The 14,799-nt window shown below is 54.5% G+C and overlaps 1 protein-coding gene across 2 annotated transcripts; it reads left to right on the top strand.

Moving 5' to 3' along the window:
- Positions 1-3,403: 3,403 nt before the first annotated feature.
- Positions 3,404-12,194, top strand: KEAP1 (kelch like ECH associated protein 1). Of its 2 annotated transcripts, none has more exons than XM_042928403.1 (6): positions 3,404-3,634; positions 6,080-6,765; positions 8,892-9,577; positions 10,639-10,844; positions 11,121-11,297; positions 11,458-12,194. In XM_042928403.1, the coding sequence occupies exons 2-6, from the start codon at positions 6,127-6,129 to the stop codon at positions 11,622-11,624; spliced, it is 1,875 nt and encodes a 624-aa protein (XP_042784337.1). In that variant the 5' UTR covers positions 3,404-3,634; positions 6,080-6,126; the 3' UTR covers positions 11,625-12,194. The 2 variants fall into 2 exon arrangements, with proteins under 2 accessions (XP_042784337.1, XP_042784336.1); XM_042928402.1 differs by lacking the exon at positions 3,404-3,634 and adding an exon at positions 3,912-4,017.
- The last annotated feature ends 2,605 nt before the right edge of the window (positions 12,195-14,799 follow it).

Raw genomic sequence — 14,799 nt, 5'->3', positions numbered from 1 at the left:
CACTTTTCTCTCTTTGTACAACTCTAGCATTGCTTTGCACCTTGCTTTGTTCACTTAATAGTAGATCTTGGGGGGAATTGTTGCCTACCCACAGATTCTGTGCCGTCTTGCTGTTTTCGTCGGCTCAGGCTGCCATGACAAACACGTTTATCTGGGCAGTTTAAACAACAGAAATTTATTTCTCACAGTTCTGGAGGCTGGAAGTCCAAGATGAGGGTACCGGCATGACCTGGTAACAGTTAACTCCCTTCCTGCTGCTGTATCCTCATGGTATAGAGATATTCCTCTTTCAGATTCTGTGTCTCCCTCTCTCTCTGCCCCTCCCCTGTTCATGCTCTCTCTCTGTCTCAAAAGTAAATAAACGTTAAAAAAAATTTTTTTAAAAAGGGGCGCCTGGGTGGCTTGGTCGGTTAAGCGTCCGAGTTCGGCTCAGGTCATGATCTCACAGTCCGTGGGTTCGAGCCCCGCGTCGGGCTCTGTGCTGACAGCTCAGAGCCTGGAGCCTGTTTCGGATTCTGTGTCTCCCTCTCTCTCTGCCCCTCCCCTGTTCATGCTCTGTCTCTCTCTGTCTCAAAAGTAAATAAACGTTAAAAAAATTTTTTTTAAAAAGGGGCGCCTGGGTGGCTTGGTCGGTTAAGCGTCCGAGTTCGGCTCAGGTCATGATCTCACAGTCCGTGGGTTCGAGCCCCGCGTCGGGCTCTGTGCTGACAGCTCAGAGCCTGGAGCCTGTTTCGGATTCTGTGTCTCCCTCTCTCTCTGCCCCTCCCCTGTTCATGCTCTGTCTCTCTCTGTCTCAAAAGTAAATAAACGTTAAAAATTTTTTTTTAAAAATTAAAACAAATGTAAATGTTTATTTATTTATTTTTAATTTTAGTTTTTTAAATTTACAGCCAAATTAGTTAGCATATAGTGCAACAATGTATTTATTTTTGAGAGAGAGAGAGAGAGAGAGAGAGAGAGAGAGGACACGAGCAGGGGAGGGGCAGAGAGAGAGGGAGACACAGAATCTGAAGATTGCCCCCCCCAATTTTTTTAAACGAGTATCTCATAGGAATAATTCTTACCATATGTGATATACATGCATTCCTGAAAAGCTAGATGACAAACTGATTCAAATTTCAACTCGGGAAGTTTGCTTCCTAAGATACTCTATATAAAGTCTTTTATACAAGGAAAAAAAGAGTCCATCTCAATGAAAACTAGGTGAATAATGGAAAGAAATGCCAGGCTAAAAAGATGTTGGTCTAAGAAAAGATTCCGCCAGCCTTAGGAGTGAATTTTCAAGATTCAACATCCCTGCTGTCTAGGATTAAATCCAAGCCAGAGGACGGTAGAAGGGGGTGCTGTTGAGTGAAGCTGCAGTTCTGGACCGCTCCAGAAGGGGCGCTATAGCATAGTCAGCGAATAAACGGAATGGCCCAGGTTACGGGAAACCTCTAGAACGTGGCGGAAGGCAATCTCTCCTATCTCAAAATCAAATCTATGGACCCTGTGAGCCAGTGGTGCCACTTGGAGAGCTTTATCCAAGGTACACTTGCACACGTGCAGGAGGATGCATGAACACGGATGTGTATTGCAGTACTGTGTACGAAGGCAAAGGATTGAACTCAACCCACATGGCCCTCTACAGGATCCTGGTGTAATAAGCTGTGGCACATCCAAACTGTGAGATACTATGCAGCCAGTGAAAAGGATTAAGATATTTGCTGAATGTTGACCTCGTTTTTTTTAATCGTTCTGTTTTCTTTTAAGTTTATATATATAGATTTTATTTTATTTTGAAATTTACATCCAAGTTAGTTAGCATATAGTGAAACAATGATTTCAGGAGTAGATTCCTTAGTGCCCCTTACCCATTTAGCTCATCCTCCCTCCCACAACCCCTCCAGTAAGTTTATTTACTTTGGGAGAGCGCAAATGGGGAGAAAGAGAGTATTATATTCCTTTCAGGTGTCCAATATAGTGATTCAACAATTCTATACATTACGCAGTGCTCATCAGGATAAGTGCACTCCTTAATCTCCTTCACCTGTTTCACCCATCCCCCCCCACCCTACTCCCCTCTGGTAACCATCACTGTGCTCTATAGTTTAGAGTCTGTTTTTTGGGTTGTCTCTTTGGCTTTGTTTCTTTTGTTTCTTAAATTCCACACGCGTGAAGTCATATGGTATTTGTCTTTCTCTGACTGGCTTGTTTCGCTTCGCATAATACTTTCTAGATCCATGCATGTTGCTGCAAATGGCAAGATTTTATTCTTTATCTATGGTGAGTAATATCCCATTGTGTGTGTGTGTGTGTGTGTGTGTGTGTGTGTGTGTGTGTATAGGTATATATATATATCACATCTTTATCCATTCATCTATGGATAGACACTTAGGCTCCTTCCATAGTTTGGCTAAGATGGACTCTCTTAAAGTTTATTTATTTTTGAGAGAGAGCGAGAGCAGGGGAGGGGCATAGAGAGAGGGAATCCCAAGCACGCTCTGCACCATCAGGGCTGAGCCCAATATGGGGCCAGAACTCATGAACCATGAACCATTAGCTCATGACCTGAACCGCAGTTGGATGCTTAACCGACTGAGCCACCCAGGTGCCCCAAGATGGATTCTTTCAAAAACAAGTACATTTAGGGGTGCCTAGGGCTCAGTCAGTAAAAGCCTCTGTCTTTTGATTTTGGTTGCCCCCTCTCCCCAGGCTCCCTCTTGGGAGCGAAGCCTGCCTAAGAGTCTCTCCCTCTGTCCCTCCCTGTGCACACGTGCAAATAAATAAATAAATAAATAAATAAATAAAATACATTTAAAAATTAACTTTATATCATAATCAGCAAAAATGATGAATCAGCATCCGTTACCATGAAAAATAACAATTGTTCATATCTATTGGGCACCAGCATTCGCATTCGGTCCTCACGTGGCTGCTAGTATTAGTAACCATTTTACAGAGGAAACTGAAGAGTGGAGAAGTTGAGTTATGGAAGTATCCCTACAGAGGTAGAGTGGCGGGGCCGGGCTTCAAACCCCCGCAGGCGAGCTTCACGCGCCTCTAGATTGGAGGGGACTGAAAAATAAAGGCAAGGAAAAGCCAACTAGGTAAATAATTCTAGCAGGATCCGGCGGCCGCTGGACCGTGAGGCCTGGGTTGTGTGGGGCTCGCGAGAGCAGAGCGGGTCGGGCAGAGCAGCCCCGCGCAGCTGAGACGACCGAATCGGACGGATGGAAGGGACAGTGCGAAGCGGGGACGGACCGCGCCCGCCCGGCCGTGTACCCTCGCCCTCGCCCGCTCCTCGCTCCGGGGCGCCGGGCACCTGCGGGAAGGGCGGGGAATCTCGGCTCCTTCCCCGCCGCGCCCTCCCCGCCCTCTCCCCGCCTCCTTCCAGGCCTTCCCGAGGCCGCCCCCCACCCGACGTCCGAGACCCCGCTGGCCTTGCGGCCCCGGAGCCAAGGTCCCCCGACAGCGGAGGCGCCCTCAGGCCCCCCACAGCGAAAGTTAGGCGGGAGCCGCCCCGGCCGGGCCCCGGACCCTCGGGTTTCCCGGAAGCTCTACGCGCGGGTGGCACCACTGTGCCCGGAGCCGCCGCGGCGCCCCGGGCATCCCCACCTCGCGGCGAGAGCTACGAGGCTACGCGGGGGCCGAGGTGAGCGCGCCGGCCGGGAGGGCTGTCCACCGATCTCCGGTGCAGGCAGGGGCGCTCCGGGCCTCGAACCCGGGGCTGATTCACGGCGGCTCCGACCACGCGGCCGGGTGCGCCGCGCCGTAGTGACGGGCGTAGCGGTCGCCGCGCTGGGGCTGCGCTGCTCCGCCAACGCCCGCGGGAGCGGGGGCGGGGAGAACGGCCCCTCTGCCGTCCCCGCCGCCCGAGGCCCCGGGGCCGCGGGGACTTTTATTCTGACACGGCCGGCGCCCGGCTCTGCTTAGTCATGGTGACCTGCGCGCGCTCCGCGCCTCCCCCCGGCGCGCAGCGATGGAGGCGCCCGGGCCTGGGCGACGGAGGCGGAGCTCGAGCGCGGCCATGGCGGGGTGAGTGAGGCGGCCTGCGCCCGGGCTGCGGGCGCCGCGGGCCGGGAGGGCCCCGGGGGTCGGGGGACAGGGCGCCGCGGGCCCGGTCGCCTTGGGGTTCCCGCGGCCCCGCGGAGGGCGCGGCTCGAGTCCTGGCCTTTTGTTGGACGGCGCGACTCGAGGGGTGGCCCGGGAGCTACGCAAGCCGGGCGAGAGGCCCAGGGAGTGCCCCTCGGGCCGGCTGCCGGGGAGCGCGGCGCGTTGGGGAGCTTGGTTTGCGCCCTGGGGTCGGCAGTCGAAAGGCTGCGGCGGGGGTCACTTCCTCCCTTCTCCAGGCCTCGGTGGCGGCTCAGGCAGGGCATGCGCAGTCCCCCCCACTTATCTGCTTCGTGGGGGGAAGTGTCCAGTGTCCAAGGGGCACCGCTGACCGACTGGCCAAAGACCAGGAGGCAGGGCAGGGGCCTCAGCCGGGGAGAGGCGGTCAAGCGGCGCCCTGGGCCCCGGTGGAGGAGGGTGCTCTGGCAGGCACAGTGAAGCGGGCAGTCGGCCAGCCAGTCGCTTACTGACCCCTGAGCAGTGCCAGGCCCCGGGCAGGCCGTGGGGGAGGCACACGACAGGGTGGGCACCACCGTGACCTACGCAGGGCTCCCTGCCTTCTGAAGCGCCGGGGCTGAGGGCCCGGGGCTTGGGCCATCCAGTCAGAGCAAGCCTCGGAGCTCGGAGCTCATTTCGGTTTCTGACAAGTGCTGCGGTGGAAATCAAACAGGAAGGAGATGACTGTGCGCGGAGCCCGGGAAAGATAAATGGAGAACCTGGGGAGCCTCTTGCAGATTTCCCCGGCTTCTCCCTGAAGGACCTTTCAAAAGGGCAGCTCATGGCCCGGCCCTCCAGACTCCACAGGTTTCATGGGAAACCCTCCCTTTAGTCGTCAGTCGCTCTCATTACACTCCTCCCAGTCCCCAGATTGTCTCTCTCATTCTGCCTCTGAGCCTTTGCCCTTGCCCTTCCCTCTGCCTGGAACATCCCTTTGGTGTGTACATCCTTCTGGTCTCAGCTCTCACAGAGCCCTGGACTACGTGATTTAAAGTAACTGCCCCTTGGCGCCTGGGTGGCGCAGTCGCTTAAGCGGCCGACTTCGGCTCAGGTCACGATCTCGCGGTCCGTGAGTTCGAGCCCCGCGTCGGGCTCCGGGCTGACGGCTCGGAGCCTGGAGCCTGCTTCCGGTTCTGTGTCTCCCTCTCTCTCTGCCCCTCCCCCGTTCATGCTCTGTCTCTCTCTGTCCCAAAAATACATAAAAAACGTTGAAAAAAAAAAAAAAAAGATAAAGTAACTGCCCCAAGTCACACTATCACAGTGCTGTCGTCTTTTTTCTTTTTTTTTTTAATAACCATAATTTATAGTCAACTCTTGCTTATTTTACTCATGGCCCATCCCTCATCATCTCCAGGGGGGGCACAGTTTATGCCCCTTTCTCACTGCTGTGTTTCCAGTGCTTAGAACAGCGCCTGGCACACAGTAGATACTCAGTAAATGTTGGTGAGGAGAATGAAAGAAGGAGCTAGACACGCTCTATCTGACTGACTTTGGCTCAGGTCATGATCTCACTGTCCATGGGTTCAAGCCCCGTGTCGGGCTCTCTGCTGTCAGCACGGAGCCTGCTTGCATCCTCTGTCCACCCCCTCTCTGCCCCTCCACCGCTCATGCTTTTTCTCTCTCTTTCAAAAATAAACATTAAAAAAAATAGACATGCTCTATCTAGGAAGGGAAGGGAAGCTGGAACAGAGTGAGCCAAGGGGAGAGGGGACGGAGGCCGACTGTGTAGGGCTTACGAGGCCATTGAAGAGTTTGGTTTTACCCTTTGTGCCACGGGGGGTTGTGGGGGGATTCTGAGCAAGGGAGGGACATCGTCTGACCCGTGTTTTTAAGATGGAATCCTGGGCTGGTGGGGCCACGTGGCAGTTAGCACAAACGGACGTTGCTTCGCCTGGGCTTGGGAAGGAAAACTGGTCTAGGAGTCGCTTTATCTTATAAAAGGAGGCCCGACCCCAGGCCCTGCCCCAGCCCTGTGCTCTCCCTCCTCCAGGCCTCTGAGTGCCCGTGGTGCTGTTGTCCCTTGTCACCTGGAACCCCATGCAGCCGGAACCGAGGCCTAGCGGGGCTGGGGCCCGCACCCGATTCCTTCCCCTGAGGTCACAGCGCCCCGAGGGGGCAGGGGACGCGGTGATGTACGCCTCCACCGAGTGCAAAGCCGAGGTGACGCCCTCCCAGCACGGCAACCGCACCTTCAGCTACACGCTAGAGGACCACACCAAGCAGGCCTTTGGCATCATGAACGAGCTGCGGCTCAGCCAGCAGCTGTGTGATGTCACACTGCAGGTCAAATACGAGGACGCGCCGGCCGCCCAGTTCATGGCTCACAAGGTGGTGCTGGCCTCATCTAGCCCTGTCTTCAAGGCCATGTTCACCAACGGGCTGCGGGAGCAGGGCATGGAGGTGGTGTCCATTGAGGGCATCCACCCCAAGGTCATGGAGCGCCTAATTGAGTTTGCCTACACGGCCTCCATCTCCATGGGTGAGAAGTGCGTGCTCCACGTGATGAACGGTGCCGTCATGTACCAGATCGACAGTGTCGTCCGCGCCTGCAGCGACTTCCTGGTGCAGCAGCTGGACCCCAGCAACGCCATTGGCATTGCCAACTTCGCCGAACAGATCGGCTGTGCCGAGCTGCACCAGCGAGCCCGCGAGTACATCTACATGCACTTCGGAGAGGTGAGTGGTGGGGGGAGACGTAAGGCAGGGCTTGGGGGCGGTGTCGGAAGGACCGGCGACGGATGGACAAGGGTCAGATCAGGGAGCTGGAGAAAAACAGGGTTCTGGGGTCCTAGTCTACACATCTGGGGTGACTCTGGGAAACAGCCGAGGAAGGCGAGCGCTTCATGGGTCCATCTTCGTGGGTCACTGACTTCTCCGGGGTCAAGAGAAGGCAGTGACCCACGAAGATGGACCCATGAAGCTCGTTCCCATGCAGGGAACATGACAGCAGCTCAGCCCTGGGGTGCGCGGAGCAGGGCCCGATGCTTCAGGCCGTCAGCAGATCTTTGTGGAACACCCGTGACATGCTGCCTCCCTCAGATGTGACCCTTAGACGAGTTTTCTTTGGTCGACGCAGTGTCGTCCTTACACTGTTCTTGGTTTCATTTTCGTTTTTGAGTGGAGGAAGTTGTGAGCATAAAATGACAGATTCCTTATAAAATCACAGTGATGAGCCCAAATTCTTGGGTGGCACCCACTGGTGGCTGTGCCCTTGGGATGATGCTAATCATAAGTGTTTGTTGAGCCCTGGCTGGGCCAACCCCGGTTCTAAGTGATTTCCATTCTTCAAAGCGTTGGATTTTCTCAACTCTCTTAAGAGGAAGTACCACCCCTAGGTCTGACCCAAGAGGGCTGTACCCCAGGTCCCAAGCCTTGGAGAGTCCCGTGGTTTAGAGTGCCTTCCTGAAAATTTCCTTCCTTCCTTCCTTTCTTTCTTTCTTTCTTTCTTTCTTTCTTTCTCTCTAAAATTTTTTAATATTTATTTATTTTGAGAGAGAGACAGAGTGTGAGCAGGGGAGGGGCAGAGAGAGAGGGAGACACAGAATCCAAAGCAGGCTCCAGGCTCTGAGCCGTCAGGACAGAGCCTGATGCAGGGCTCGAACTCACACACTGTGAGTCATGACCTGAGCCGAAGTCGGAGGCTCAACCAACTGAGCCACCCAGGCGCCCCTTCTTCCTGGAAATGTTCAAAGCCCTCCTCCAGGGGCTAGGATCAGCTGGGGTAGATAGTGCCCTGGTTTCCATTTCTCCCCTTAAGGGACAGATGTTCTCCCTTCTACCACACATGTGGGGTTGACCAGATGCCCTGTGGACCTCTGGCACTGGTCCTAGGGCCTATGGCTTCCAGAAAGGCGGTCTGTGAGCAGGGCTTTCCGACAGGCTTGCATAATGTTTCTTTAAAGGGATTGCATGGGCTTGGGGTACCTACCAGAGCATTGGTGGCCTGCTGATGTGGGCTGACTGAAATTGCTTTTATAGACTGGTACCTGACAAGAAATACTTGCCTGGGGCCCTGTCTACCCTACTATATAGTTGGCTACCTCGCCCGGCTGTGAGGTAGCTGCTAACACAAACCCCCTTTACAGAGGAAGAAAACCAAGGCCTGGAGCGTTTCAGGTATTTGCCCAAGTCACCTACTTAGAAAGTAGTGGGCCATATTGTAGCTCAGCCTTCTTCTTTAGAGCCTACACTTTTCTAGAACATTCTAGCGCTGCTACTTTTTCCTTTTTAGCCAATCTACCCTTTTGAAAAAGTAAGGTCGGAGGTGCCTGGATGGCTCGGTCGGTCAAGCGGCTGACTCGTGGTTTCAGCTCAGGTCACGATCTCATGGTTTCGTGAGTTCGAGCCCCGCGTCGGGCTCTGCGCGGACAGTGTTGAGCCTGCTCGGGATTCTCTGTCTCCTTCTCCCTCTCTGCCCCTCCCCCACTTGCACTGTCTGTCTCTCTTAAAATAAAAAAGAAACTTAAAAAGAAAAACAAAGAAAAAGTAAGGTTGTTTAAAAAAGACAACAAACGGGTAACCTTGTAGGTCAAGCACAAAATGAAACAAAAAGGTACGTGGTACATCGTCTCTTTGCCCGTTTACCTGAGTGCCTACGTCCCATACGCCTGGCGTGTGTGGCACCAGCCCATCTAATCTTCGCGACCTGTGAAATTTATACCGTTCAAATCCCCGTTTTACCAAACTGGCAACTGAGACTGTCCGAGGCAGGTTGAGAGACGTGTCCCCCCGATCGCGCCGCCGTGGCGGGCTCAGGGGAGCGGCACGCGGGAGTCAGCCTGTCACGGTAATGTCCTCTACAGGTGGCCAAGCAAGAGGAGTTCTTCAACCTGTCCCACTGCCAGCTGGTGACTCTCATCAGCCGAGACGATCTGAACGTGCGCTGCGAGTCCGAGGTCTTCCACGCCTGCATCAACTGGGTCAAGTACGACTGCGAGCAGCGGCGGTTCTACGTGCAGGCGCTGCTCAGGGCCGTGCGATGCCACTCGCTGACACCCCGCTTCCTGCAGATGCAGCTGCAGAAGTGCGAGATCTTGCAGGCGGACTCCCGCTGCAAGGACTACCTGGTCAAGATCTTCCAGGAGCTGACCTTGCACAAGCCCACGCAGGTGATGCCCTGCCGGGCGCCCAAAGTGGGCCGGCTCATCTACACCGCCGGCGGCTACTTCCGCCAGTCGCTCAGCTACCTGGAGGCCTACAACCCCAGCGATGGCACTTGGCTCCGACTGGCGGACCTGCAGGTGCCTCGCAGTGGCCTGGCGGGCTGCGTCGTGGGCGGGCTGCTGTATGCCGTGGGTGGCCGGAACAACTCGCCCGACGGCAACACCGACTCCAGCGCCCTGGACTGCTATAACCCCATGACCAACCAGTGGTCACCCTGTGCCCCCATGAGCGTGCCACGCAATCGGATTGGGGTTGGGGTCATCGACGGGCACATCTATGCCGTGGGTGGCTCCCATGGCTGCATCCACCACAACAGTGTGGAGAGGTGAGTGGCAGGGCCCGGACGGGGTGGACGCTGAGGGTCCCATTGCTACCGGGTCCCAACCCGTTGGGGTGTGGAGACTTCCCCTGTTGTCGAGTGCCTGTCTCTCTGTGCCCTGCCTTCAGGGAGTGGACGCCTCCAGGTGAAGCTAAATTCCTGGGAGATGTAGGGTCAGGGACCTTGGATGATGTGTCTGGGCCCGGGAATCGCCTACAGGGCTGTCACAAACCCATACGACTCTTCTTCTGCAGGTCTGGAAAGAGTTCTATGCTTTTGAAGTTACTGTAAAATGCTAATTTTATTAAACCATGACACCTCGCTGCCATCTGCCTCAAAATTGCCATAATAAACAGATGTACGAGGTGTTCTGTGTGGAAGGTGCCCCTGGGATATGGTACCCTTGTACAGTGCACAACCTGCACAACTGCATGGTGACCCTGCGCTTAGAAGCTGAGTATTTTGGTCTTTCTGCTTTTGCACAGCCAGTCCTCTGCCCTCTCCTCTTGCAGAAGTGTGATCCAGGATACAGTTCTCCCCTGGAGCACTTGTTAAAACAAACTCCCTAGCCCACTGCTGGAGACCTGGCATCGGTGGTGGGCTCGGAGTGAGGCTGGGCAATGGGAATTTTAAGTAAGCCCCACACTTGGGCAAAAACCATCCTGCGTGGTAGCCTAGTTGCTAGAGTTAGGATTCTGGTGTCTTAGAAGGCTGCGTCAAACCCCAGCGCCACGTCCTTGGCGACCCTGGACATGCCGTATCATCCCTCTGTGCTTCCATCTTGTCACCCGGAGGTGACGGGAGATGGCAACGGGGACCACCTGCCCAACAGGCTGGGTGCGGTTTGGGTGGGATGACACATAACAGCACGGGGCCTGGCCGCGGGGCAGGGCGTGGCCACCGGCAGTAACCTTGAACAGATGAGGGCTGTGAGCCTCAGTTTCCCTCAGAATAGCTAGAAGGATGAGAGAGCTCGAGTGCCTACAGAACTGGCAGAATATCGGGTCACAGTACGTGTTCCCCCGAGGTCAGCTACGACTGCCATTGTCGCTGTCCTTCCTTTGCAGGTATGAGCCAGAGCGGGACGAGTGGCACCTGGTGGCCCCAATGCTGACTCGAAGGATCGGGGTGGGAGTGGCTGTCCTCAACCGTTTGCTCTATGCCGTTGGGGGCTTTGATGGCACAAACCGCCTCAACTCAGCCGAGTGTTACTACCCAGAGAGAAACGAGTGGCGGATGATCGCACCCATGAACACCATCCGAAGTGGGGCAGGTGGGTGGGGGCTGCGGGAGGGGACGGTGGAGGGACACCCTCCCACTCCTGAGGATGAAACTCGGCCAGGCCTGGGGAAGGCTTCCTGTTTTGATCTTAAACCCTGTGGCACACACAGAAGAGCTCGATTCTGACCGAGTCCAAGCTCTTCTCTCGCGGCTTTGTTTCTAAAGGGTCTCCCGGGACAGGGGAGAGGGGAGGGCGCCCCCAAGAAGGTGGTGGCTAGGCCCCCAGTGCCAGGCCCCGGAGTCACCCTCTCTGCATGGTACGGTTTAGGAGTCTGTGTCTTGCACAACTGTATCTATGCTGCGGGGGGCTACGATGGTCAGGACCAGCTGAACAGCGTGGAGCGCTATGATGTGGAGACAGAAACGTGGACTTTTGTAGCTCCCATGAAGCATCGGCGAAGCGCCCTGGGGATTACTGTGCACCAGGGAAGAATCTACGTTCTGGGTGAGGCCCTGGGGGCGGAAACCTGGGTGGAGAGAACTGATTAGCCCCGTCTTTTGGGGGTGGGCTCACGTCCCAGCAGGAAGGCTTCTTGTGGGTCCTCCCCCCTCTTTCTTTCCCCTGCCCTCAGAGGGGGTGATTGTGTCCTCTGCTGTCCCTGCAGGAGGCTACGACGGTCACACGTTCCTGGACAGTGTAGAGTGTTATGACCCAGACACCGACACCTGGAGCGAGGTGACCCACATGACATCCGGCCGGAGCGGGGTGGGTGTCGCCGTCACCATGGAACCCTGCCGAAAGCAGATCGACCAGCAGAACTGTACCTGTTGAGCCACTTTTGTTTCTTGGGCAAAAAAACGGTCCGATTGAGAGTATTGTTGTTTTTGTACAAAAACAGGGACAAAAGAAAAGGCGCCAGAGCAAATGCTTATCCTCCAAGATGGGAGGCTGAGATGCCTCGGTGTTAAAATGACAAGTAGAGAGAAAAGAAGGCCAGAGTGGGACCCACGAGCCTGTCAGAGTAGTCCCAGGAATGTCCAAGAGAGCCTTTCTGGGCAGGGGAGGCATGAGGGCAGGCTCCCAGGAGAGAGGCCCCTGCACCCACTCCCTGAGAATAGGCCCGCGGCCCATACCAGCAGCCGCCACCTCCCCTTGGGGTGAAAGCAGGTGCCGAGGTCGGGCCCGTTTTTGTTCCTTGTGTCTTTGTGATTGGTTCCTGGAGGCCTGGGAAGGAGCTGACTGAGGCCTCGAGGGGTGAGGCCTCTGCAGAGGTGTGGACCCCAGGGATGGTCCTGTACATAGAAACCACTGGATATCTCTGCCCTGGACAGTCAATTTTGTTGATAAGTAACCATATAACTTTCCAATGAAAATAAAGAACAAACTAACTAGTGTCTTCCACCCGGGCTCTCAGCTGGAGGTCTCGAACCTGGGGACAGAAAGAAGTCTTCTGAGATGTACCCAAGTCTTTGATTTCGACTTTGAATTTGAAAGCAGCCCGTTATCTCTGCCCATCAACTTGACATGTAGGGCATCTTTCTCCCAGTAGACAGGCCACACAGGGCTCACTTTGTCACTTTTGGCTGCTTTGAAGACAATGACCCAGCTCCTTGACACCTCTCTTAGGGCTCCCTGGAGCTCTATTGTAAGGCAAACCATCCCAACATGCCTTCCAGGTCACTGAAAATCTATCCAGTCATTCTTATGTGCTTCAGTCACACAGACTGAGCCTTTTGTTTTGGCGCCTGGGTATTAAAAAGACAAAGGGGTTCTTGGGAATGTTCTTAGGCTCCGTATAGCCTGGTCTCTTCTAAACAATTCCTGTGAAGGCATTATATGGCCAGGATCTCTCTCTCTCTCTCTCTCTCTCTCTCTCTCTCTCTCAATCTCTTTTATTTATTTATTTTTCAATTTAGAGCATGCAAGCAGGGAAGAGGGAGACAGAATCTTAAGCGGGCTCCACGCTTGGTGCAGAGCCCAACGAAGGGCTTGATCCCACGACTCTGGGCCGAAATCAAGAGTTGGACGTTCAACCAACTGAGCCACCCAGGCGTCCCTGGCCTGGATCTCTTAAGCCGATTAACTCTCTCTGTGCTGGGAGAGTGGAGCAAAGAGGGAAGAAGTATGACCTCAACTATGAGGAATTTCATAGGCTCTCCCAAGTAGCTGAGCCAGGAAACATTTGATTCCTTCCCTTCCAGGGAAAGCCTAACTGCCCATCTGTTCAGCTTCATTCACTCAGTTCACCTGAAGGCTGTCTTGGCTGGGCCGCTTCCTGGAAGCAGAAAACAAGTCTACGCTGGCTGCACTGAGTGGATGGGGGAGAACTAGAAGTTGCAAATGTAACATCTGGATAGCCTCTTAGCATTGGCAGAGTGTTTCTACACATGATTTGATGCCCGAGAGTGCTGGGTTCTAGGAAGGCCAAGCCTGAATTCTTTACAGATCGAGGTTCCGAGAAGCGACTTGCCCGAGGTCACGTGGCCACTCAGTGGTAGAGTGGTTCGGGCAGCTCTGCCACTGTGATCGTGAGAAGGGATAGAAGGGGGTCCCGTGGGGGCCAGTGTGTAGATCGGTGGTTCTGGAAACAGTGATCGAATCTAGAGTCCAGGGGAATTTGCATGTAGTTCAGTGGCCAGAAGCCACACGGCCTGTCCCAGAGTGGCGTCTCCTCCCCCCTCTGGAGGTCAGGTTTAGCTGATTCGGTAAAGCAATTCGGGAATCAGCAGTCAGGTGCAGTTTCTTACCCGCAAAAATGGTACTTGGGACACCTACTGGGCGACAGGCCCTGTGTAAGCTTGCTGGCCCAACAAAGGTAAGTATTTACGTTCCCTTTCAAACTCCGCAAAAACAGCCATTTAAAAAAGCCCTTGCTGTGCTGGGCACTGGGGCAACGGTAGTGAACAGGCCCCAAACGATTCCCGCCCTCATGGAGATTATAGCCTAGCAGTGGAGCAGGGCCTCCAACCGGTTCCGGTTTGCCCGGGACATTCCCGGTCTGAACGCTGAAAGCCTGGCGTCCCAGGACGCCCCAGTCCCCGGGAAACCGGGCCAACTCTCCAGGTAAGCCAGAGGCTGCAGAAGCCATGTTAAAACCGTGCTAAGTGGCAGGCAGCTGAGGGTCACGGTGAGGTTTGCATTTGAACGTCGACGGCTCTGGAAGCCGCGTGCACGTGGCTGGGACCTGGGGCGCGCCGGGGAGGGCCAAGCAGCTATCGCATTGGCCTGGTGAGAGAGGATGGCAGTTTGGATTAGGTTGTGGGAGTGGAGAGACTGATTAGATAAGAAGGGCAGAGAATTAGGAATGCTCCCGGGTGGCCTCAACCTTAAGCAGCCAGAGGTGGAGAACCTTTGAGGAGGCCGCAGTTCCGGAAGGGAAGTGACCGTGTTTTGGGGTGTGTCAGCTTTGAGGCCTCAAGATAGCAACTGTTTTAGGAAAGTACACAGTCCTATTTTTCTAGCCCTTAGGCTTTAATGCTTCCAACCAGTTCCCGAATGGCTACTCTACCAGATGTGAAGAAACAAACATGACACTGCCTCTTTCTCCTAGAGCTAGAGTTCATAATCACAAAATACGTATGTAATTAAGCTCAAAGGTAAGCTTTCTGAAAGCCAGGAGCTCGACCTAGGTCAGAGGCCCTGAGAAAGCATTGTTGAGCAGTTGGCTTTCCCACAGAAATCCAAAGGAACTGGTAGCGTCAACTAGGTGGAGAAAGGAGGGGCAAGATTCTGGACAGGGGAAACATCATGTGCAAAGGTCCTGAGGCACTGGGAAGCAAGTCTGGATGAAGCTCTGAGAGGGAGTAGGAACATGGTGTCAGATGGGGCCCTGTGGGCCATGTTCATTTCTCTTTGTTAAATACCTAAGTATTAACTTTGAAATTAGAGCATTATAGATTGAGCTGAAATATTACTATCTCTCCATTCTAGCCCCCTCTAAGTTAAACACACACACGCACACACACACACAATGCAGTAAGTAATGTTCTGTGTTTCCTTACAAAAG

Source organism: Panthera leo, chromosome A2, assembly GCF_018350215.1.
Source record: "Panthera leo isolate Ple1 chromosome A2, P.leo_Ple1_pat1.1, whole genome shotgun sequence".
Lineage (NCBI taxonomy): Eukaryota > Metazoa > Chordata > Mammalia > Carnivora > Felidae > Panthera > Panthera leo.
The sequence above is the reverse complement of the archived record's forward strand: the minus strand, read 5'-3'. Positions and strand labels throughout refer to the sequence as shown.